General features: G+C 41.2%; 3 protein-coding genes and 1 long non-coding RNA gene across 4 annotated transcripts in view; 2 read left to right on the top strand and 2 right to left on the bottom strand.

The window, feature by feature from the left end:
• The window catches only part of cep290 (centrosomal protein 290), a 46666-nt gene extending 42855 nt beyond the window's left edge, over positions 1–3811 (top strand). The window contains exons 50-52 of the mRNA XM_035156442.2: positions 1528–1601; positions 2293–2549; positions 3013–3811. Of these exons, the coding sequence (XP_035012333.2) occupies positions 1528–1601; positions 2293–2549; positions 3013–3257 (576 nt within the window). The 3' untranslated portion in view covers positions 3258–3811. The remainder of the gene's footprint in view (positions 1–1527; positions 1602–2292; positions 2550–3012) is intronic.
• Positions 1363–13868, bottom strand: c5h12orf29 (chromosome 5 C12orf29 homolog). Its single transcript, XM_035156394.2, has 7 exons — positions 13644–13868; positions 9865–9982; positions 9550–9645; positions 9349–9465; positions 8347–8544; positions 5108–5277; positions 1363–4766 (listed from the first exon to the last, which is right to left on the bottom strand). Exons 1-7 carry the CDS (start codon positions 13791–13793, stop codon positions 4584–4586), a joined length of 1032 nt encoding a protein of 343 aa, XP_035012285.2. The 5' UTR covers positions 13794–13868; the 3' UTR covers positions 1363–4583.
• A 70-nt stretch (positions 13869–13938) lies between these two features.
• lyve1b (lymphatic vessel endothelial hyaluronic receptor 1b) lies at positions 13939–20064 on the bottom strand. Its single transcript, XM_035156395.2, has 6 exons — positions 19885–20064; positions 19102–19267; positions 17737–17876; positions 16985–17359; positions 16056–16134; positions 13939–15723 (listed from the first exon to the last, which is right to left on the bottom strand). The coding sequence occupies exons 1-6, from the start codon at positions 19967–19969 to the stop codon at positions 15537–15539; spliced, it is 1032 nt and encodes a 343-aa protein (XP_035012286.2). The 5' UTR covers positions 19970–20064; the 3' UTR covers positions 13939–15536.
• Positions 20065–20095: 31 nt separating this feature from the next.
• On the top strand, positions 20096–23824 carry LOC118109347. Its single transcript, XR_004696810.2, has 2 exons — positions 20096–20216; positions 23241–23824. It is a non-coding gene; the product is annotated as an uncharacterized LOC118109347 (long non-coding RNA).

Raw genomic sequence — 23824 nt, 5'->3', positions numbered from 1 at the left:
GGTTAATTCCCTATCTCACTATGTTAAAGCAGCGTTTGTCATTAATTATCCAGACTGTGGCGGCCCTCCATATTCTAATTGGTCCTGTCACAGCTTCATAATTAACCAAACGTTTTTACACTTCTCATAGTAACATATGAGATCTCTAACTCGGTGTATTGCTCGGTTGCTGCATTGTATAGCTGTGTGCAGCACTATTTGCAGCCTGCATTAAGTTGTTCCCGTCCATGCAGACAGTCAGACCTCATTTCAGTTGGAGTTGGGTGCATAACTACTAAATGAGAATAAAACCAGCTTGGTGGAGGTAATAATTGTTTGATTAGTCTTTGCAGTAAGAGGTGATTTTAAGAGATCCAGCAATTAAGTATTGCACAAGAAAACATTTTGAATAAGCAGATGTCATGATTTTTAGTCCCCTGAAAGTCAAAGTCTCCTCGGCTCGACCCATCTCATAGACATGTCCTAACGTGATAAGAAACCTCACTCACAGCTCATAGACCATAGACACTTGTCGCTGTGTCTGCCTGGTGTAAAGAAATAGCTAAGCTAACTGGTTGGTTAACTATATGCTTATTCACAAACCTGCTCAATATCGATTCAGTTTAGGATATTTCATTGTACAATACCAATTTTGCTGGGATATGTGAAACCTCTTAACTCAGTGCATTATTAAAAATATTAAAGTAGGCCTGTCACGGTAACAAATTTTGTTGGACGATATATTGTCCCAGAAAACCTTGTGATAAATGATATTGTCATTTTAAACCATTGTATACCACTACTACTGATAATGTAATAGCATAATCATGCAAGTACACCCCTTTAAAAAGAGCAATGAACTAAATTCTTAAGAATATTCAGTCTGACATTTAAATTAGAATTGAAAAATTATTTAAATATCCTAAATAAATAACATTAATATAATAAACCACATAACTAAAACAATAAATAAGATGGACTCTCTAACTGTTAACAAAATTTGCTCTTAAATAAATATTATACATTTGGGTCCAGATATATGTTACAGCCCAGTAAACAGGATGGGAATGATTTGATTTACATGAGCTTTTAGCTTTGAATTGTATTGCAGTGTTTCCTCTAGGATTGTGTGTGTGTGTGTGTCTCATAAACTCTGGAGTGAATCAAACTAACACAAAGTAAACTTCAGTACAGTTCAGGTCCTAGTAACTTGTGATGAGTGTTGCTGTTTCTTGTTAAAGAGTAAAGTGAGCACAGGTCAGCAGGAGTGTGGAGGGAGGACACTCAGACAGAGACACTCACACGGTACAAACCGACCAGTTCTGCTCTCTTGAAGCAGCAGTGCTGATCATTTAATAATTGGTGGAAAACCTGTATTCACTATTTGTGTTGCCACTCTTCTTACATTTATTTTGACAAACCGCCTGGTTCACGTTAGAGTTCTCCTCTCATCTTCAATCCCTGTCTGTCAGTGTGAGTGAGCTGAGCGATCAGACCCATTGTGTCATATAAAGAGGTTTAAATTGTTATTTGTTCGTCATTTCTCAGGTTGACATGTTTAAAAACTGCCCCACTGCTGCAAAGACTGATGCTGGACTCACCAAGGAGTTCAGGGCAATGAGGTATGCAAAGCTATGTGCACTGTTGAGTATTGGTAATAATGTAGTAATATTAGGGATGAACCATATAGTTAATATCATTTTGATCATAATCACATTTGTCCCCATAGTGCTAATATATGCAGAGTGACATATAACCAGATTGGTGTTGAATGAGTGTGTTACGTTGTGGCAGAACTTCAAGCAAACAGACACTTCAGTGAATAATGACTTTACTTATAATTACATCTTTAAGAGAGTTTGTTTGAATCACCATGACTGAACATCTGGAAAATACTATGATCATATCACAATACCGTGAAGCCTCTTTCACACTGGACACAAAACCCAACGACACCCACTAACATCTGGCTTTTTGATTTGGTTTGTCTTCAGTGGGAAACAGGACTCTCATCACCAAGTGACTGCAGTAGTCATGGGTGTTAATCAGCTGCAGCTCTGGTGGGCAGTGATGTAAACAGAACACCCGAGTGACCGTGCACATTTTCTGCCCTTTTCCGGCACAATGTTATGATGCGTGTCGCAGAGACAGTGAGGGCTCGTCACCTCCATCTGTAACTTCTCTCACAATTTGCCATCTCACCCACAAACACCATCTGTCTGTGTTCCAGCAGCGCTGAAGCCTCATTCAGTTTGGCTTTTTAAGTCACTCACTGGTGGAAAAAACACAATTATCTCAGTCAGGGCTCTAAAAAATGCTGAGGTCGTCTGAAGCACCATCAAATGAATGCAAACACAATGTACAGTATATAGCGACAGCAGTATTTTCCTATCCCGATCAAGTATATTTGTTTGGTTTAAGTAACTTGTGGAAGTTTAATTTCTACAAAAATCTCCATGTTTGTTTTGTCGTTAGGTTGGTCAACACTGAGCTGCAGCAGGAGAACAGAGATCTGAAGCACAGCCTCAGTGAGTACAGTCAGCGATATGGTGAGACTTCATCTAAACCAGGTGAGACTTCCAAACACACAGCTGCTGCTGGGAGGCAGTGAGATGGAACAGTGTGACGTGTGTTTGGGTTTTCTAGTTACTCTGCTGCAATCAAACGTGTTTATGCCTCCGCACCAGCAATAGCAATAAGATGGTGGCATGATGTTTTTGTTTTCCCATTCTTGTGAACAAAATATATTTCTTGCCTTGAGATAATTTTTTCAAATTTGATACAAACTTCAGTTGAATTGATGCGATGTTGCTGGTCAAAGGTCAAGGTCAATGTGGCCTCACAAAACATGTCTGGTCTCTTAAACACGACATCATCATAAACTGCTGGTTTTCTGCAAATGTTGGCTTCATGTGGAGCGTTCAAGTAATCTGGTCTCAGTTTAATCAGCTACTCAAACATCTGAATGTATGTGACGTGAGCAGTCATGAAGAACAACAGTCACCTCCGCTGCCTCTTGTCTTGTGTTCGTAGATCTCGGGAAGCTCAGAAGTCGTCTGCAGGCAGCAGAGATGGAGAAAACCAAACTTCAAGCTGAGGTCAACAAGCTGCAGAAAGAGCTGGAGAACTTTGACCCGACATTTTTTGAGGAGATTGAGGACTTGAAATATAACTACAATGTGGAGGTGAAGAAGAACATTCTGCTGGAGGAGCAGCTGAGGAAAGTGTGTGACCGGTTTGGTGTGAAACCTGACATGCCCAGTGTGTCCATCAGTTGACACAGGGTAACTGAGCCGTTCAGTGGACTTAACACTGTTAGAATTAAACATTAAACTTTGAATTTATCTTTAACTTTAGTGCTCATTTTCAGTTTAGATCTCAGCTGAACCTTAAAGGGATAGTTCGCCCAAAAATGAAAATTCACTCATTATCTACTCACCACTATGCCATGAAGTATATGGGTGAAGTGTTAGAGTCGACAAAACACTTCAGGAGTCTCGGGGGGTAAACAGACTCAAACACTTCACCCACCCCTCCATCGGCATAGTGGTGAGTGGATAATGAGGGAATTTTCATTTTTCTGTGAACTATCCCTTTAATATGGTCCTGAGCGAAATGTGTTTGAATGATTGAGTAGGAACCAAATCATTAAGTTTGACCTTTTAATGTGACGCAGCTCCCCCACCCTCTTCCATAAGGCAGCTTTCTATGTTAATATACTAGTTCTCTGGCTGGTGTAGTAGCATATTTATAAGATTTGTATATTATACAGTTCTGACATATTGAACTTCAATGTAAATGTCCTTTGTGAATAAAGCAGTTTTGATACTTAGCAGATTGTTTACATGCTCAGATGATCTTCACTTAGCATTGAAATAACTGTGACACAGAATTTATTGTATATAGATGGAACATTCAAGCTTCTTGCTAAAAACATCCAGTTGGTCAGTCTTTTTTTAAATACTGGAAGCATATTCACACTAAAAACGCTAAAATGCTTATGCATGATTAAAAGGTTCCAAGCCTGTTGAATGTTGATGCGAGCTGTGCTCTGATGATTGAAAAAAAAGTGCATTTCATATTTGCAGCACTGAGCAGAAATGCTCAAACGTAGTGATCCATGAAGAGCAACTGTTCCTGTTTGGCGCTGTAGGTTTGATCCAGCTTCAGTGAGCCCGGCCTCACTGAAAACCGCAGATTAAGACCTTCAGCTAATTTTGATAGAGGCCCCGGTCACACACGTGCAAATGTGAAGGGAATATCGCAGGTCAAAGTTCACCCATGTTGAACTCTACGTGCAGGAATGTAGCTGTTGCCTCGACACAGGCAGCTAATATTTGATCCCCCGCTCACACAGAGTGAACGGAAGGTGAAGGTTCACCTCTGAAATATTCACATATGTGTGGCGGGACACAAAAAAAGCCTTGTTCAGCCTCGGTGTACTTCACGGGTCTCACGTGAAAATAACCTGAAATAGTTCATGTTAAATTACTGATCGCTACCGACAGGTCAAACTATCAGCCAGCGATCAGCAAGGTGGTAAATCCTAACAGGATCACAGCAGCTTTAGGAGAGGGAATATTTCATCGTCTCAGCCTGAGGGTTTATGGGTCAAAGTGGACGTCCTGAAGTCGGCTGAAGCTGCGTCCATTCAGGGCAGAGAAAGAGGCGAACAAGTCTCTGCTGTTGTTGTCCTCCACTGTCCCGTCCACGTGAATCCCCACCGACCTGTTCCCAAAGCAGGACTCCCCGTCTGGCCACCTCAGTCCCAGGTGATGACGATGAACCTACCAACAACCAAAGAACAGCTCAACACCTGCACGCCAACATTTTATTATACAGTCTGCCTTCAGAAGACAACTTATGTACACTTAATATATAATTTCTTATTTCATCATTTTATCTAATTCTAATTTTTCACGCTCATCTTTCAGCAAAGGCATAATCCTCTACATCCTTGAAAGCTAGTAGAACCAGTTAAGTACATTTAATGTGTTCATTCATGTGTGGGAAGTCTAAAAATAAACTGCATTCAAAATTCCACATCTGCATCATCACATAAGTAAGTCCACTTTCATTTCCCTCCAAACTATTCACACTCAAAGTGAAATTCCTGAGCCTCATCCACCTTAAGGAGAGTGCCGTCGCTGCAGTGCCACACGATGCCCTCGACTCGGCTCTCTGGACACTCGTGGAACCAGGAGCGCAGCTGCTGGAAGTCCACCGGTGGAGGCGTTCTGAATTTAACACTCCCGTGGGACACCAGGAAGTGGACCGGCTGCTTTTTACTCCCCAGTCCTGTCAGGATAGAAAAACTCAACTTTAGTTTAGCACAAACAAATATCCTCACACCTAAGATTAACATTCTACTTTATTTCATTTAGTAAACGTTCTCATATCCAACTACTTTTAATGTTTTTTTTCCTAAAATATATTTTTGAAAAGTTTAGATGTCATTGAAATTGTTCCACTTATGACGGGTAAAAGTCAGACTCTAGTTTAATCAAATACACCATGTCCAGTTTGTGAACATATTTAATACACGTGTTCATCAGTTCCAGAGGCAAACATCTGCCTGTGATGTCACAGACCTGTTATTAACATCCCTGGATAAGTGCTCAGCTCTAAGTTGGTTTGTTCACAAATTCTGAATGTGCCTCCTGTGAGCACGACTCAATATGCAATAGTCACATACATCATTTGTGGCTGCGGAGACCAAACAGTAAATGGTCGGTGGTTTTCTAGTCTTGATGACCACTCAAAGCTCTTCCCAGTACAGTTTCTGCTATTCACCCATTCACAGAACTTTGTCACACATCACTCTCTGTCGACCTTGTGGTGATATGTGATGTTGTCAATGTTGTTTGATGAGGTCTGAATGATCAGATATTATTCATTATTCAAGTGTCAGTATTTTAACACTTTTAGGAGAAGTCACAGTCCCATTTAAATGTGTATATTCATGTGCCTGGTCAAAATACAAAGCTATTGAGAGGTCTGTTGCAGATATTGATTGGCACTTGCAGTAGCCAACAGCACTGGATGTGCGTCACGGCCGAGCAGCAGAGTTGACGGTAACTCGTAGGTCAACAGGCAAAGTCATGGCAACAGCCTGCTCTCCATTGTCGAGGACTTCTTGCCCTGACCTACGCCAGTGAACACAACAGATGAATCACATAGTAAAGGTCTCTACGCTGGTTGGTAACTGGCAGAGTTTATCGTCAAAGGGTGGGAGATGAAAAAAGCGTCCTGAAGAACGTCCCTGAGTGCAGGATGAGTCATCATCAAACAGTTGAACCGTTTTACAAGAAGAGAAAGTCAGATATAAATGTAAAAATTAGGGCTGCAAGATATTAGGAAAACATGTGATAGGCGATGATTTGTGATAAATAAACACAAACCGTCCCTGGCTACTGACGCAGAGAGCACGGACAGCTCCACGGTCGGGGGAAGGCCCACAGCCCGGCCGCAGCGCCACCAAGTCTGGGGCAGACACCAGGGAACCATGCACAGCTCCACTAAATCCACTTATAGTGTTCATTTGGGATTTTTCACATGTTTTGACCGTGAAAAGTATTTATTTTTTACATTGTTTGCAGCTCTGTCAGTAATTTACATCCTTTGTTGTTTCTCAGTCATTCGCGCTGTCCGCTGCGCCAACTGCGTCAAACCAAACCAAGCGCGCCACCACCTCCTCCGGCTCTTCATTAATTTACTAAGTTATAAAGTCTGTTGTTTTTACTCGGACTGAGTTTACACATATGTCTGATCACGTGTGTGAGTGTGTGGGGTGTAAGAGAGAGAGGAAAGGAGCGAGCGAGCGAGCGGCTGATGAATGCGCTGCTCTGAATAAAGATTTTACTCATTAATAAAATAATCGATCATTATGTTATAATTGTTATGGACGTTTTCTGGAAGCTGGTGAAAGGAGAACTCAGGCAGCAGCTGATGTCTTATGCAGAAGAATTTAATGTAGACTTGATGCATCAAGGAGACCAGAAGGTGGAACAATATACAAACGCTAACAGAGTAACATGAGCAAGTGTCACCCCCAGGTCTCAAGATGTCTCCCACAGCATCCCAGTATATCTCCCTCTACTTGCATCACCCGTTCCAACAGCACATCCATGAATGGTTAGAACTGCTGTCACTCTCTATGTTACATGTAGGTGTTCACATCCTATTGGATAGTTAAGCCTAAAGTATGTATAACTAAATCGTCCTTATGTCTTGTCACTGGTGTCATTTAGAAAAGAGTGGAAGTTGGTGCCTCTCTGTCTGTCACATCTAAATTAGATATGAAAGTCACTGAGTGTAGACACTACAATGTACTGTTGGTTGGTCCTTTATCTATAATCTGAACTTGGGTTCTGCTTAGAGAGAGAAGGGAGTATCTGTGGAATAAGAGAAGGCACTCTTCTCTTAATGGTGTACAGATATAATATACACTATATACATAATATATAGTGGCATATACAGTAATGCGTGAGGATGGTCAAAAATCCCTCAACAATGATCAGTGTTGATAATGTGGCGACAAACAAATCAACTTTTAAACTGTAGCGAGTCAGAGACGTCAGCAGAGAGACAGAGAGAGAGAGAGAGAGAGAGAGAGAGAGAGAGAGAGAGAGAGAGAGAGAGAGAGACATAGTGTGGCGCTGTTACTTCCCTCAGGCTCTATGATCATATATAAGCTACACAATTATTTGATATAATCACAGTGATGAATTTAACTCGGGACAAACGTGAGCACTAGAAGTTTCCACAGTAGAATTTAGTCTTGAGGAGGCAGAGCTAGATTTGACGGGGGGCCGCCTCGCTCTGTCAAATGTGTTTTCAAATTCTGTTTTCGCTCTATACTCTTCTTATTCTCTGCTTCCGACAATTATTCATTGACAGAAAAACCCGTCGATGATCTGAATGTCTTTCATTTAACATCCAGGGCAGCAGGGCTCCATCTGACAAATATTTTTGACATGCAAAGTGTGAATGTGTGGCGCATGAAACACCATTCATCGCAATTTTCGCCGTCTTTTGCGATACGTCTATGGTGCACGTTGATAATGCGATGACGATAGATTTTCAATACATCATGCAGCCCTAGTAAAAATAATGATATTGTTTCTCTGACCCAACTGTGGCTTATTTGTCACAATTAAAACAGAGTTGCAGGATTTAAAATGGTGAAAAATGTGTTTTTCATTTCATGAGGAGCTGAATAAATAAAGATGTCGCTTTGTATTAAAACTGTGACCGGACTTATTAAAGCAAGCAGAAACATTTGACATTAAAAAGCACAGGCTGTTTTGAAACAACAAGCTGTCTACACAATGACGTAGATTCCCGTGAAAGGATATATCACATTACCATAAGGGTTCCCATTCACGTTGGTTCCAATGAGTTCCAGGGTTTGTTCCATGAGGTCAGCAAGCGGAACTGCTACAATTTCTAACATGTCTTCATCGTCAGCCTTGGGCCTGAGAACAAGAGCCACCCCGACTTCGTAATCCAGCACAGACGAGTGCCAACAGTACTGCTTGTTGTCCTTCTCCACTGGAACCCAGCCTGAACATTCACAAGAGCAAAATCAGTGTTGCCTTTACACCATGATGATGATCATTTCCATGTGAGAAATTGTACCAGGCTGGTTTGAATACAGCTGCTCAGTAAAATTGTTTCTTAGAAATAAGGTACAGGGCAATATTATTCCTAAATTTTAAGACCTGGTCTCTAAATCAGCAGGAATGACCGGTAGAGGTAACAGTTTTTTACATTTTGGACACTAGTGCAGTGGCTGATGTAAACCTGCCTGTTTGAAATGGGCTGTTTGCTTGGCCTGTTCTTTCAGACACTGAAGTTGAGCTGTGCCACGCAAAGACCTGCTGCAGGACTCAGTCCCCAGAAGCATGAAGCCCTGCTGCTGCGCACTGAGCTGCTCACCTGAAGCTCAAATCAGTACACAGAACCCTGAACTGCAGAATCAGTTGTAGTTGTGAACGTGTTGTTCTCATGATCAACATCGTCACTTACATTGACGAGTCCCAGCCGCCGCTGCTGCTATAGAGCGCTGGTCGCCTATTTAGTCAAAGTTTATTCATATTGAACATATAATGTGCCCAGATCCCACCACAATCAACATTGTATTTCATTGAGCCCTTAACAATACACATAACAAGTGTGAAGCTGATAAGATGAACGGTTCTCGAGAAATGTGAGCCACATACAGACATCCACTTTCATCCTGAGCTCCAGGGAGCTGTCACAGTGTCATACTTTGACTGTATATTCATTGTAAAGCTTTGCTACCTTGCACTACTACTAGGTTTTTAACAACAATCCTTACAGTTAACAATAGAATTTTTGAATAACCTGGAATGTGTCCGAGGTCATCAGGCACTGGATAGCCGTTGTGATGTTTGACCCGGTGAGCTGGGATCCACGTCTCTGGCACCATCTTAAAATCGTCCTCTACGTTCCACGTGAAACCTGAAAAGAGACAGAACCAGTCTAAACCCACCTGCAAAAAATGGGGACATGTAATGTGCAAAAGAAAACATATCGTCCAGAAACCTTTGGAGCTCCTGTGAGAGTGCTGGTACTTCTTGAATTGCTTCTCTGCTTGTTTGTTGGGTTTCCTGTCCAGTCGAGCCCAGAGGTAAGGCTGCCCTACGGAAACAAAAAACTGTTTAGTTCCTCCCATCAGACTCCAAGAAAAATATGAACACCGGGAGAAGTCAGCTTTATCGATCAGGTTTGAAGAACAATGACACCACTATCAATGCTACTACAGGTACAGTATACCTCTTACTGTTGACATCAACGAGTATCCACCTTAAAACAGAATCACAACATGAAAGAATTCTCATTGAAAACAGAAACACTCACCTTTGTAGAGTGTAACATAACAGCAGGTACCATCCAGTTTTTCTGTGGCAAGTGCACAATTAATGTCAGCCTCCAGAGCGACGGGGTTCACGTGTTCAGTAGCAACAACCTGAAATTGCTGCAGGCAGAAAGAGAGACGATGTTTAACCACGATACGTTGGACAGACAACTGCAAAACAAAGTTTCAGCTTCTACGAAACACCTTTCCTCACTTACAAAACCAAGAGAGCAGTTAGTACTTAAATGAATCATCCACACGTTGCACGGAGCCAGGACGAATATTGATTCCAGTCTCATCCTATTAACATGTTATAAAACCAGAACAAATTTCATTCATTGTTCGTTCATCATTATGCACTTTTTGCCAAAACATTTATGATATAACATTTTCTTTCTAATGACCGACAGGTTTCTGAATGACGTCGTCAGGGAAACGTGTGCACACACAGGGGGCAGAAATCAGCCAAAAATGGACTAAGAGCTAATGAGGAGATCAATAAGTTCTTATGCCTAAAACTGTGTGAATCCAGAAATTGATGAGTGTGAAAATGTTATTATCCCAAGAAGGAAAATTCTTCGTAAGACCAGAGAGCAGAATTAGTCATTTGCCCAAACGACCTGTTTAGAGCTCTGGCTTTTGTTTAGTCTGTGGGTGGTTTTACTGCAGGAGCAAACTGCATGTTTAAAGTCAGACGTCTCCATTGTTATACTGTGTGTTGAAGAATGACTGAAGAACATTCTGTTTGACATTAGGACTGTGTGGTATGAACTTGAGTCTTCTTTGCTCCATCGTTTATTTTGTCACAAATCACTTAAGACAAAGCTTTGCGTTCCTCCACATGGCACAGATGCAAGTGGGTAATATGCATGTGGACAACACAAACAAATATGGAGGAGAGAGAAGTATGACACAGAACATGCTCATTTCAAACTGGAGAGGAACAAGAAGCTCATAGCGAAGAGGGACGAGATAATGTGGTCCAGATTTGACAAGTCAAAGTATAACGGTTTTGATCTGAACTGATGTGGTCTAGGTGTTAAAACAATATAGAAGTGAGATGTCCCTTTATTGCATTTTCATAAATAGAATTTAGCTTTCACAAATCTGACACTGTTTTAAAGAATATTTTGCCTTTCAGGGATAATCTGGTCCAGATATGACGTGCTTAAGTGTTGTGGTTTTTCATCTGGACCTGGTCTGATGGGGGTCTCAGTACGAAAAAACTGTTATCTGTTTTGCATTTACACAAATATGCAATAACGGTTTGACAAATTGTTTTAAAGACGCTGTTGCCTCTTGTTGGTAATTTAGTCCAGATTTGACACGTCTATGTAAAGTGTTATTTGATCTAGACCTGGTGCAATGTGGTCTAGATGTGAAAAAGCAGTAATGTCCCTTTTTTTTGCATTTTCACAAATCTAAAAATGTTTAAAATCCTCTTAAAGAGATAGTTCACCCAGAAATTAAAATTCACACATTATCTACTCACCACTATGATGGAGGGGTGGGTGAAGTGTTTGAGTCCACAAAACACTTCTGGAGGGTTAAACTACTAAAACTCCTAGAGTGTTTCGTGGACTCAAACACTTCACCCGCCCCTCCATCGCCATATTGGTGAGTAGATGAGTGAATTTTCATTTCTGGGTGAACTATCCCTTTAAGTCTTTCAGGGATAATTTCATCCAGGTTTGACAAGTCAAAGTATAGTGGTTTATTGTTTTAGATATTTTTGGGGGGCATTTTTGCCTTTATTGGTAGGACACAGTAAAGTCATTTTCAGACATTTGCCTTTCACACAAGCACAACGCAGCAGGAGGTTCTCTGCACAGATGCGTTCACAACAGCAACAAATCCTCCATATTTTTCAGGCAAGGGATGTAACGTATTAATTCCGCTGAGGAGATCACACGATTTCGTTTACAGCCCATCGAAAACGGCGTCGGCTCTAATCACCGATCTTCGTCGGTGTCTTCTACGTGTATGACACCGCCTTTTCCCCAGGAGATATTTGTTTTCATTTTTGCATCTGTCATGTGTTAGGTGAATCCAGCGGGTGATGCCCTGCTGTGTTCCCACATCGGACTCAGCAGACTTTCTGCTGACTTTAATCCGGATGCCCTCACTCAAGCAGCTTAAGTGTGAAATGAGGACAGTGAGCGGCGAAGACAGGCAGCATAGGGCCAAGTTGGAACCGATCCTGCGGCAGGTTGAAGACTCTGTATATAGTATCAGGTTTTTGATCTGAACCTGGTCTGTAAATAAAAGAGTAACCAATTATTTATTTGATCCACGTCCTCCCACTATCCAGAGATGAAGACAAGAAAAACAGAAAAATGGATTTTTAAATGTTGGTGCTCAACCGAACAGCTCACGGTGAACGTAAAAAGAAATACAACATCTTTTCAATGTTTTGAATCAACCAAATCACTTTTTTCTCCAGAAGCTCTGTTGCTAGGCGACGGTTGTAAGGTCAGTATGATGCAAGTTTTCTGGAAGCTGGTGAAAGGAGAACTCAGGCAGCAGCTGATGTCTTGCGCAGATGCGAGACAGTTTAATGTAGACTTGATGCCTCAAGGAGACCAGAAGATGAAACAATAGTCAAACGCTAACAGAGTAGCATGAGCAATTGTCACCCCCAAGTCTGAAGATGTCTCCCACAGCATCCCAGTGCATCTTCCTCACCCTGTGCCTCTCTGTCTGGGGGCCTCTAAATTAGATTTGAAAGTCCCTGAGCGTAGACAATGTACTGCTAGTTGGCCCTTTGTCTATAACCTGACATTTTCTATGACTTGGAGAGAAAGGAGCATATGTGAATGAGACAGGCTCTGTTCTCATAATGGTGCTGTACAGATGTAATATGCGAGAATGGTCAAGTAGTCCTTCACAGGCGGGACAAGCAGGTAACGCAATAAGAAGACCGGACCATAGGTACGTTCGACCGGATAAAGCGCTGACTTCCCATGATGCATGCTGGTCCTAACACAATGCATGCTGGTTAGAATTTCAGTCCGACTTCAACCAGCGCTGCAAAAACGCCACGTGACCTGAAACACAGCGGGAGCGAAGCAGCTGCAGTCAGACTGTGCAGATGTTCCAGCTGCAGCACCTTGGGGACTCTGCTCCGATCGGCTTCACTGACACACAGGACATTCTTATTCTAAGAATTCAGATGTGTTCTCTGCTCCGTGTCTCCATAAATGTAAGGTTTTAACAGTCAAACATACATGTATACGTTTGTGTGAAGCTATATAACCACTGGCATTGTCTCCGTTTGTTTCTGTTATGGTATTTCATGTGTGCCTTATTTAGTGTTTCTACTGTGATGATTATACAGAAGAAAAACGTTCTCTCTGTTTATTTCTCTCCAAAGAGGATGTGATGGAATTCACATCCTGTGTATTTACACATGGCCACTTTACACTATAGTTGAATTACATGTTCACACGAGAAGTAAAACGTGTCCGACTTGACGTCTGTGTTTTTCTTCCTCCAGCCCTGCAGCCGCCGGCGGGTCAGGTCGGTGGATCAACACAGACACAGTCAAGCCAGGTTCATCTCGACACACCTCATCTCTCATCTGGGTTCAGCCGCCGTGTCGGGGTCCTGTGAAGGACGCGGCCCCTGAGCAGAGCCGCAGGGTCCGTCGGCCCCTGACTTCCTGTTCTCACGGCGGAGGGAGGGAAGCTGTACTTGCTGCCCTCAGACTGAGTGTCGAGTGACCAGCTGCAGGCGGGTTAGTGTCAGTGTTGGTAAATAAATGGCGGCCAGCAGAACTCACCTGACTCTCACGTTTCCTGGACTGTTCTTCCTTCACCTCCGTCACGAACACACACGGTATCTTCTGCTGCACGGAGCCCAGGCGCCCCATCTTTCTGCGCGTGCGTGTGTCCCCCTCTGTCAGTGGGATAAGGACCGATGAGAAAAACATCCGTTTCTAACGACGCTTCAGCATCATGGACCACATCTGGTCACGTGGTGCGTTTCTTCTTCTTTTTTAATGTCGGTTTGCCAAAAGTGAAACGGACTCGTTCACGCCACCGTGCGGTGGGATCATTTTCACGACTCAAGTTCAGTCTGATTCGAATATTTTATATATTAACACAAAATACACACACACATAAAATATATATAATTGATTGATTGATAGATTATCTGTTAAATATGTGTTTAGTTTCAAACATATTGAGAAAGATCCCCGGACAGGCATGGACATTTTTTACTGTTTAGACTAATAACTTGTGCTATGATATGTTTTTCCACATAAAAAGTTTCAACAATCAATTAATAATAATAAAAAAAATCATAAGTTACTCCTCCACATTTAAATTCACTAGATCCAGATTTTATTTGGATCTTGCACACACACTTGAACATTAATCTTCTGATCATAACAGATTTGATCAATCAAGATCCATTAATAACTCTCTGAGAGCACAAGGAAAATGTTAAAAGATGTGTTCTATCTCAAAAATCCCTGGGTCCACACCAAAATGTAATGGGTTCTTCCCTGACCCATACATACCACATCCTTCCACCACGTTTAAGGATAATCTGTCCAATAGATGTTTGCGTAATCCTGTTTATAAACCACCCAACAAACCAATGGAAAGAGGTGAAAACATAACCTGCTTTGGTGGAGGTATTAAGGAATATTAAAAACCCCAGACCCTACAAAATATTGTTCACTGTAAAAGTTAAGATACCATACATCACTGATAAATCCTTTCTGAGTGTACGTGCACTGGACACGTTTCCACGATACGTCTGGATCAGAGGAGACAAATGAAAGAAAAGCCTACATAACGTGTATAAGTAAGGTGTTGAGTCTCCACACACTACCAGAGCAGCTTCACTGCAACTGGCATCGATTCTAAAACACTCTGAACTCCACAGGAGAAATGAAACACAGGTTTTTTAAAAACATATTCCCTCAATTAGTTTCCTGATGATGGTGGTGCAGGGCAATATCTAACACCTCGGGCGGAAATCACTCAGTTCTTCATGGGTTGGGATGTGGTGACTGTGAAGGCCATAGCATATGAGTCATATCATTTTCATATCATCAAAACATTCAGTAAGCCCTCGTGTCCAACGGATTGGAGGAACTGTCATCCTGTTTCTCCAAATATTTATTCTTGTTTTTCATTAATTTGTCCGTTACTGTCATTACTTGTAATTTCATCTGTTATATACCAATTATATCATTCCATATGCATGCCTCTTTCTGGGGTAATTAACCTATTCAAACATATAATTACCTGTTTAATGTCTTTCATTACTGATAGTTTTGTTCTTGCCATAATTGTGTCTAAGCAGTTTCACCTGCAAACCAAACGTGCACATTTTTTAGGAATATGATGGCTGACCTGTGGCCACTCCCGATTTCAGATGGAAAAGATTTATTTCAAAATCATAAACGTGCTCTTTAGGGACAGATAGACTGAGTTACTGCAGCTCGTCAATCTCAGTAAAAGTAAGTTTAGACGAAAAAGCTCACATAAGATGTACAGTATTTACAATCACATTGAAAAGTCAAAGAAACCAATCAAACCCTTCAGGAAAGAAATCATCCTCGAGCCTGTATAAAACATTTTTTTAAACATTTAGGTCATATTGCCCATTCATTTGACTTAAGAGAATCTCCTTCAGAAATATGGTCAAGCTACTCTGATCAGTTATTTTTGATGTCTGGATTCACACACAGCGTGATATCACTGGAGTACTTCCTGTCTGGTTCTTCACATTCATCCCCCTCCTCTGCTCCATGTTGACTGTGCAGGTCCATCTCACTGTCTGTGTGCTTCCACATCTCTGTCTCTATGTCGTCTTTCTGCTGCCCCAGACACCGAAATAGGTTCCTTTGAGAAAAGAGGAGAGGATAAATAATCATATTAGAAAGATGACAGACTGTATGTGAGCACTGAAAGTACATCAAATTCAGTAGAAACCTCGAACTACGTCCTGCAACAAAGTTTGTAATAAACGCTTGGTTTTACGTGTGCAAAGAAAACAGACCTAATGAGAATTAAAGATAGAAGTGAATTCAAACACTTTCTCTCCAGGTTGGATCCACATTTATTATTCTATTTCCCAAACTAAAGAAGCTTATTGTCTGCTACATCCTTGTTCCACATGTTTTAAGGAGAGATGCTTCAAACAGTGATTCCTGGCATCTGAAAACATGACTCACAGTTTGTAGTACCACATGGCACCTGCTGCTGCCAGAAGTAAGAGAATGACGCCAAGTATGATGAGGGCTGTACGCACAACTGGGAAATAAACAGAAAAATATCAATAACTGACATAAACACTGTATTATTCATATCATGTAGCTAAATTCACAGATTCAAGTCCAAGCTGAAGAAATTAAAGGGTGTTTACATGCAGGAGTTGTATCCTTGATCTCATTTGGGACACGATGTGTGTTTATTCATACTCCAGAATTTGCTGTTTACACGCCACAGTTAATGCATTTACACGTGCATTAGCATTACGGTTTTGAGCCTTATACTCTGTTTATATTCAATATATGGTGTTTCAATGGAACTTGAATAACACTTGCTATTCATTTTCCTTGTATATATTCTCTGGTAACAGTACCCAGGTTGGTGATTATCCACCAGCGGTCTTGATTTCTCTTGGTTTCAAAAACCTGGATGAGGTATCCAGAGACTACTCCAGGTGGGATATCCAGGTTCCTGAAATGTTTACATGCTCAAAACAAAACCAGAATGCTGATGCTCATGTAAACACGTTCATGAAATAATTCTGCTCCGCTCGGTTCTATTCTGTGATTTCTATGATGTGGGGCATGAGTGGTCAGTGAGCATGAGCATTATTTAAACAATACAGCGCGGTACAGCTTGTTACCATAGTACTTTGCAGCTGACCACCGTTGTTCCACTACCTACCATTACAGTCTATAGAACCAATGACTGCTAAAACCTTTTGTGTTATTTAACATATCTGTATGATAATCAAATGGTAATTCATCATATATAATAGAGTTGTAAGGCTTTCTTCTCCCCAGGAATAAGATCGAGTTTAGAATAGCACTGTATATCTGTTGAAAGGCACCAAAAGATGAAAATCTAAAGATGAAAGAAGACATGGCCGTACCTCCGAGAGAAGTTTTTGCAGAGCTCTCAGACTGAGGCACGACGGAGACAGAAGTAGAAAAGGCAACAGTGCCGACTGTTGGTTTTGAGCTGATGAGGTGAGAGATGAGAGATGTAGGAATATGGGTGGAGAAAGGATCGAGAGAAGTGTAGGTGGAGGAAATCCTAGTTGAACGGGTTGTCTCGACCAGGAGAGTTGAAGCAGATGTCGGCTCAGGGGATTTTGTTGTTTTGGGCTTTCTGGAAGATGGAGCCCTGGTTGTAGATTTAACCGTAGTTGTGGTAGGTGTTGGGGTTTGAGTCAGTGAAGTCAGCATGGTTGGAGATGTGGAGGTTTGGGGGACGGCTTTTGTCGTACTCAGAGTTTCCTCTGAATCTGCAAGTGGTGGGATAAAAGGTTTATATTAATACTTTAATGTTTCTGTAGATTTCTATAGATTATCATTTTTTAGAAAGGAAGCAAATAGTAAGAGCCATAATGAACTGAGTTTATTTTATGACTGTAGAATGATCATGTAACAGGCAGTGTCCCTACTCAGGGGCCACCTATTTCGCAACACAAATGTTTTAGACAGTGATGTAATCGGTCTTTAAATGCAGCCTCCGAAAGGATGCGGCCCCTGAATATAGACACAGCTACAGAGTTTTCTATTTTGCTCACATAACACAGTAGATGGAAGCTTTCGTCAAAGTTTCATAAATGAATGAATCTTGAATAAAACCTTTGATTGTGTAGGTTAAAATAAACCGTACCTGAGGCATTGAAGCAGAAAACACCAAACGTTTTATTTGGACTTGCCCACCACAGCACCAACCCAGTTTTGCCCTTTCCGCAGTTCTGGTCAGATATAATCCGTGGGATGGCTCCAATCTGTTCTGCAATCCAGCCATATCTGTTAAAACAGTAAATAAAGGGTTGATAACCCAATGAATAGACTTGTAAGGTGACTGAATGATTCTTTAAGGTGGAGCTCCAAGTCTATAGACAAGGTCTCACAGGAGTCTACAACTGCATGTGTGAAAAAGTTGAGCAAAGATTTTTGTGGCTTCAGGTTGAGCTGTGAAATGTGATGGATTGCCTCAGGTGATGTCACTGGCAGCTTTGGTTGGGTCTGAAAACTGCAAAATGATGATGGAACTGTTGAAAGCTGATCGGCATGCTAGGGGCATTCTTGTTAAGCACAGCCAAATTGCTTTTGCCCACAGTCCACCAGGTGGCGACAATGAATAGGACTCCATCACAACGATAACGACATATGAATTGAACAACAGTAAACATGGAGGAGATTCCAATTCAAAATCTGCTGTTGGCTGTGATTTTGTGTTTTGAAATAGGATCTTTGAGTTTGTTATGAATATTGTTATGATTTAAATCTGTTTTGTTGATTTAGTTTTGTTGTATTTAATTTAGCAGGCTATACATTGTGCTGGTGACCTGACTCTACCCCACCTCTCCCCCAGTCTCAGCTGGGATTGGCTCCAGCCTATGGCTCCAGCTAATCCCCAATAACCTTTAAAAGTAAGCAGTATAGATAATGGATGGATGGATGGACTGACATTGTTGGTTCAATTCCACATATGGCTTAATGGTATCCGGCCACCCAGACTTGTTAGGTGAGGACAGGTCAGATTTGATGATGGCAGTTCATAAATACTTCCACTTAAGACATCATCCATCTCCAGAAAAACATCTTTCCTTCACCCTATCAGATTTCACTGGAAAAGAAGGTACAACCCCTCGTAACAAAGCACATTCAAAACACCCAAAATGCTGGACTTACAGGAAACAGATTTGACAAATTATTGCAGAGACTGACCGGCTAATATAAAATACTGGAGCACTCAACCAGTCAGGCATATTCAGCACTACACAGCAATGTACAAGCAGGATAAGTGGTATAGATGATGGATTAATGGGTGTTTGTATTTTTTTCAGCTGGTGTTGTTGGCTATTATGACATAATGCACTTGCTTCAATATGGTTTTGAATAACGGAACAATGGTAAAGTGATGGAATATTTTACCACAATAAAAACTTCAACACTGCACATGAGCCAGTCTCTTAGCAGGTATGCACAGCTGCATCAGCGCAGCAGTCACCATGTGTTTTCAGCCTACTTGCACATTTCCAGTCCTTGCTGCACCGCTCGCTCCATTTGGTGTTTGGTCGCTATGGTTACGTTCAGTAACAAGCAGGCAGCTCTGGCAGACGTGAAGTTCAACGTGTACTTTCCTCCTTCGATGAGCATGAAGACCCCGGCAACTCTGGGACTGTGAGGAGCGGCTGAAATGATGTGAAGATGCACAAACACAAAAAGCATGCAGCACCATTAACATGTCATATATAGTATGTCCTCTACAGTTATGTTCTGATCCAAAGAACAAACTTAATTCTGGAGTAAATTCTGGATAATATCACATACATACACATACAAAGTTATTTGCTTTCTCTGCTCTTAAAAGTAGCCTACTGTAATTTGTATTATAATTTCAGTGGTAAACTCACTGTAAAATCACTATATCCTGTAATATAAACAGTATATGTATGGGTAATAAATAATAAATAGGAACAAAATATAAGTAAACATGTGCAAAAGCTTAATTCCTGGTACGGTTGGTTGAAAAAAATGTCATATATGATGTTTTTTATTTGTCTGTGACAATAGAATTAACCTCAGATTGATGAAATGGATGAAAAAGCACAAAGAGCACAGACGTTTAGAGCCAAAATGTCCTGAAAATATCCATCCAACAACACAGTCCTAAAATACACGTTTAAACGTGACACATGCATGCATTCATTGTGACACCCCAGCAATATAAATAAATACACAAATAAATAAATAGATACACAAGTAAATAAATATGAAGATGTTTAGTCAAAACCAAAAAAACACTTACCTCTCATTACATTGGATTCAGAGGCAAGAAAAGAGGCTACAAAACACACAAGTAAAAACTGAGTCAAACTCCAAAGTCTTGCCATGTTTTGTATTAAAAAACAAGTATAACTGCAGTGAGCGAAGGTGAAGAGCCAAATAATTCAAATGCAGTTAAAAAGCCCCTGAACATATGTGATGTGGATGAGAAGCGGAAACAGGAAGCGGAGGTCAAATCTGCTTGATGCCCTGTAACGAGATAACACCCACATCCACATCGGAGAGACCCTGACAGTTCATCTCGCTGTGTTTGATCCAAGCCTTGTTGTTCTGTTATCCAATCATGGATATATGGTATGATACTTATAACTCATTAAATACCAACTGAGTTCAAAATTTAAACAAATTGAGGATTTCCAGGAAATATTAAGGCAGGGTGACAGGAAACAGTCGTTGTAATAAGTGTCGCTTCAACAGAGATGCTCAGAGCGTTTCATGAGTCTTTATCAAACCGATGTTTTTTTCTGTGTTTTCTGTGGTTTTCTGTTTCGCCAGCATCTATCATGCTGAGTGATGTTTGCTCTGACAGGCCTGTCGGAAAGGGGACTTCCGCCACACTGTTCCTGTGCTTCTGTCTTTTCTTCTTAGTGTCTCTTTTTTAAATAACCACTTTCCCCCTTCTTCTCTATAATCACTTCTAACTCTTCTATTACGCTGCGGTAATTTAATATATTTCTTTCATATAATGTTTCTGCAGCCCCTTGTTTTAAAAAAAAAAAAAGAGTTCAGGCCTCTTCACTTTGCTTCAAACTGTACCAGAACAGCGTGTCCTCAAAGAAGCCAACAGAAACAACATGGCGTCAGTGACGTAGCATCTTTGATCTGTTTGCATGTTCAGCGTTAGTGACACATTCGGGGACCAGACCTCGAACCTTGACACTGTGTGGGGCACATTCACTTATAATCCCTTGTGTTGATATTGCTTCCACTCATTCATTGCTACAGGCCCCACAAAACCCAGTGCGGTACTGTTGACATGATTATATTGTTTTCCCTGACTCAGTTTTTTACATTCGATAAAGGTGACAAAACACATTAACAATGCCATTGGAGTTACACACAATAAGGAAATAGTTTATGTTCTATGTGTTGTATGTGCTCTGCATGATCAAATACTGTAGATATTCATCTTATTTAAGAAAAAAGACAAAGGAAATGTACAGTGGGGTATTGCTGTCCCAGAATGTGATGTTATTTGTATTTGGTCGAACTGAGCCATCAACTGCTTTCTATGTGAAGATAAAGTGTGTGTGCTCGTGCATGCATGAGGTCGTTCCACTGTTTATTAAGTAATTACGTAACGTCAGAGCAGAAAAACACCGTGAACACACGTGCCCACCATGGGGCTTTTATGTATGTAGATTGTATTTTTATATATGAAATGAAAAACACATTTTCCACCATTTTGAATCCTGCAACTCAGTTGTAATTGTGACAAATAAGTCACAGTTGTGTCAGAGAAACACTATCATTATTTTTACTAGGGCTGCATGATCCGTATATCGTCACCGCGATATCAAGGTGCACCATAGACGCCCTCTCTCTCTCTCTCTCTCTCTCTCTCTCTCTCTCTCTCTCTCTGCTGACGTCTCTGACTCGCTACAGTTTAAAAGTTGATTTGTTTGTCGCCACATTATCAACACTGATCATTGTTTATGGATTTTTGACCATCCTCACGCATTACTGTATATGCCACTATATATTATGTATATAGTGTATATTATATCTGTACACCATTAAGAGAAGAGTGCCTGTCTTATTCCACACATACTCCCTTCTCTCTCTAAGCAGTGCCCAAGTTCAGATTATAGATAAAGGACCAACCAACAGTACATTGTAGTGTCTACACTCAGTGACTTTCATATCTATTTCAGATGTGAGCCAGACAGAGAGACACCAACTTCCACTCACTAAATTTCACCAGTGGCAAGACATAAGTACAATGATGATCTAGGAATGCATACTTTAGGCTTAACTATCCAATAGGATGCAAACACCTACATGTAACATAGAGAGTGACAGCTATTCTAGACATGTCATGGATGTGCTGTTGAACGGTGACTGGGCGCAGAGGGAGATATAATGGGATGCTAGGGAGTACATCTTCTGATCGTGGGTGACATTTGTTAGTCGTTACTCTGTTAGTGTTTGTATATTGTTTCACCTTCTGGTCTCCTTTAGGCATCAAGTCTACATTAAATTCTTCTGCATAAGACATCAGCTGCTGCCTGAGTTCTCCTTTCACCAGCTTCCAGAAAACTTCCATAACACAAGTTATGTTGTTTATACCAAGTCTGAGAACTGTGTCACTGTGTGTGTATGTGTGTGTCGGCACGAGCAAGCAAAAGAGAGGCAGAGAATGTGGACACTTCCAAATGTTGTCTTGTGTGGTTGGATCTATATCTGCTCTGAGTGCGTTCAGACCTGTACTGAGATTGGATCACAAAACCACATGTTAATACCAGGTGTGTGCAGGGCCTATGTCCTCAGACAGGCCTCCTTTGCCCCGGCTGTCAGTGTGTTTTACACTCTTCTGCAACAGAACTGCTGCGTGAAGTAGAGGGCTTCTTGCCTTCAGAGTTTCCGAGCGGATAAGACCACGACTGCCCGTGCCAGCGGTTAGAACGGCTCAGGACCACCGCTCTCCTCAGACATGGTTATTTCAGCCACATCTGAAGGGTGAAGGTGCCATCGATAGAAGCAAGTGTTTTGGTGATTTGATGCTGGTGCTAGTCTGACACCTAGTGGCAGCGAATAATGTATCTATAACCTTTAAACTAAGATGAACCAAACTAGTCTTGTCTGCTCTTTAAATAAACCAGGTGTGTGGAGGAAAGACCTGAGAGAGGGAATTACATCAAAGTGTAAAAACAGCTGGCAAAGTCAGGCAAAGTGAAAGCACGTGTATTTTGTCTTCTGCTGTCAGTCTCATTCACCAGGCAGGATGAGGAAACTGGGACATCAAACAGGCAAAGTGGGCAACAGTTTCACATTCCAGCTTAGGAATCTTATTCATTTCTAATTCAGTTAAATAAACGTTAGTATGCACCACTCAATTTTGAAGGGTTTAACATCAGTAGTTGTTAGTAGACATAAAAACTAAAGTAACTTTCCTGCCGAAGGTTGGAGGAGAAGATTGATACCACTCCCATATCTGTCAGTTGAAGTCACAGCCAGCCATCAATTAAAAGGCTCTAAAATGGTTTTATTCATGGACTTTGAAGTTTTCGTCAGATGAAATAAGCAATAAATTAAGATCAAACCTCAATATTCTTAGCTCACTGAATTGCTTAACATTTCACATTTTTTTCATTCTAGGTATTCAAACCAGCCTCTTTTTTCTCTCAAAAGCCTGCATGCCTCTCTAATCTCTGCAACCCAGCATTAGGAAAACCTACATTTGGAGAAAATAGAGGCCAGTCAGCAGGACAGCTGCTCTTCCCTGTCACTCTGAAGTATTGATGTTCACTTAATCATCACTTGCTGACAGCGAGGATGTTTTGATATACAGTGGTGCAGAAGGTGAGGGAGTTCAACAAATCCCTCTTTTCCTGACTCAGTAAATGTCATGTGAACAATGGGGCTTCCTGCATGCTTCTGGCTCCAGCGTGGATAACTGGGGTCGGGCTGTTAAAGAGAGAGAGAGAGAGCATGGAGGAGAGGCTAAATGGTCAGAGTTCCCTGGTCAAGAGGAGTACAAGTCTCACATCACCCAACGGGAGGGAAACGTATAACTGAGTGATGAAAGTGCAGCAATTTCCTTCCGCATCATTGCAGAATGTTGCCTTCGGGGACAAAAGCAGATTGTAATTGAAATTGTTTTCCAGACTTTTCTGTATCCAAATGTTTGCGCTGTTTCTCCTTATTGTAACAATGTTTTAAAGAAATACACATGCACTGAA

This window comes from Hippoglossus stenolepis, chromosome 5, assembly GCF_022539355.2.
Source record: "Hippoglossus stenolepis isolate QCI-W04-F060 chromosome 5, HSTE1.2, whole genome shotgun sequence".
Classification (NCBI taxonomy): domain Eukaryota; kingdom Metazoa; phylum Chordata; class Actinopteri; order Pleuronectiformes; family Pleuronectidae; genus Hippoglossus; species Hippoglossus stenolepis.
This window is presented reverse-complemented; position numbering and strand designations above follow the sequence as displayed.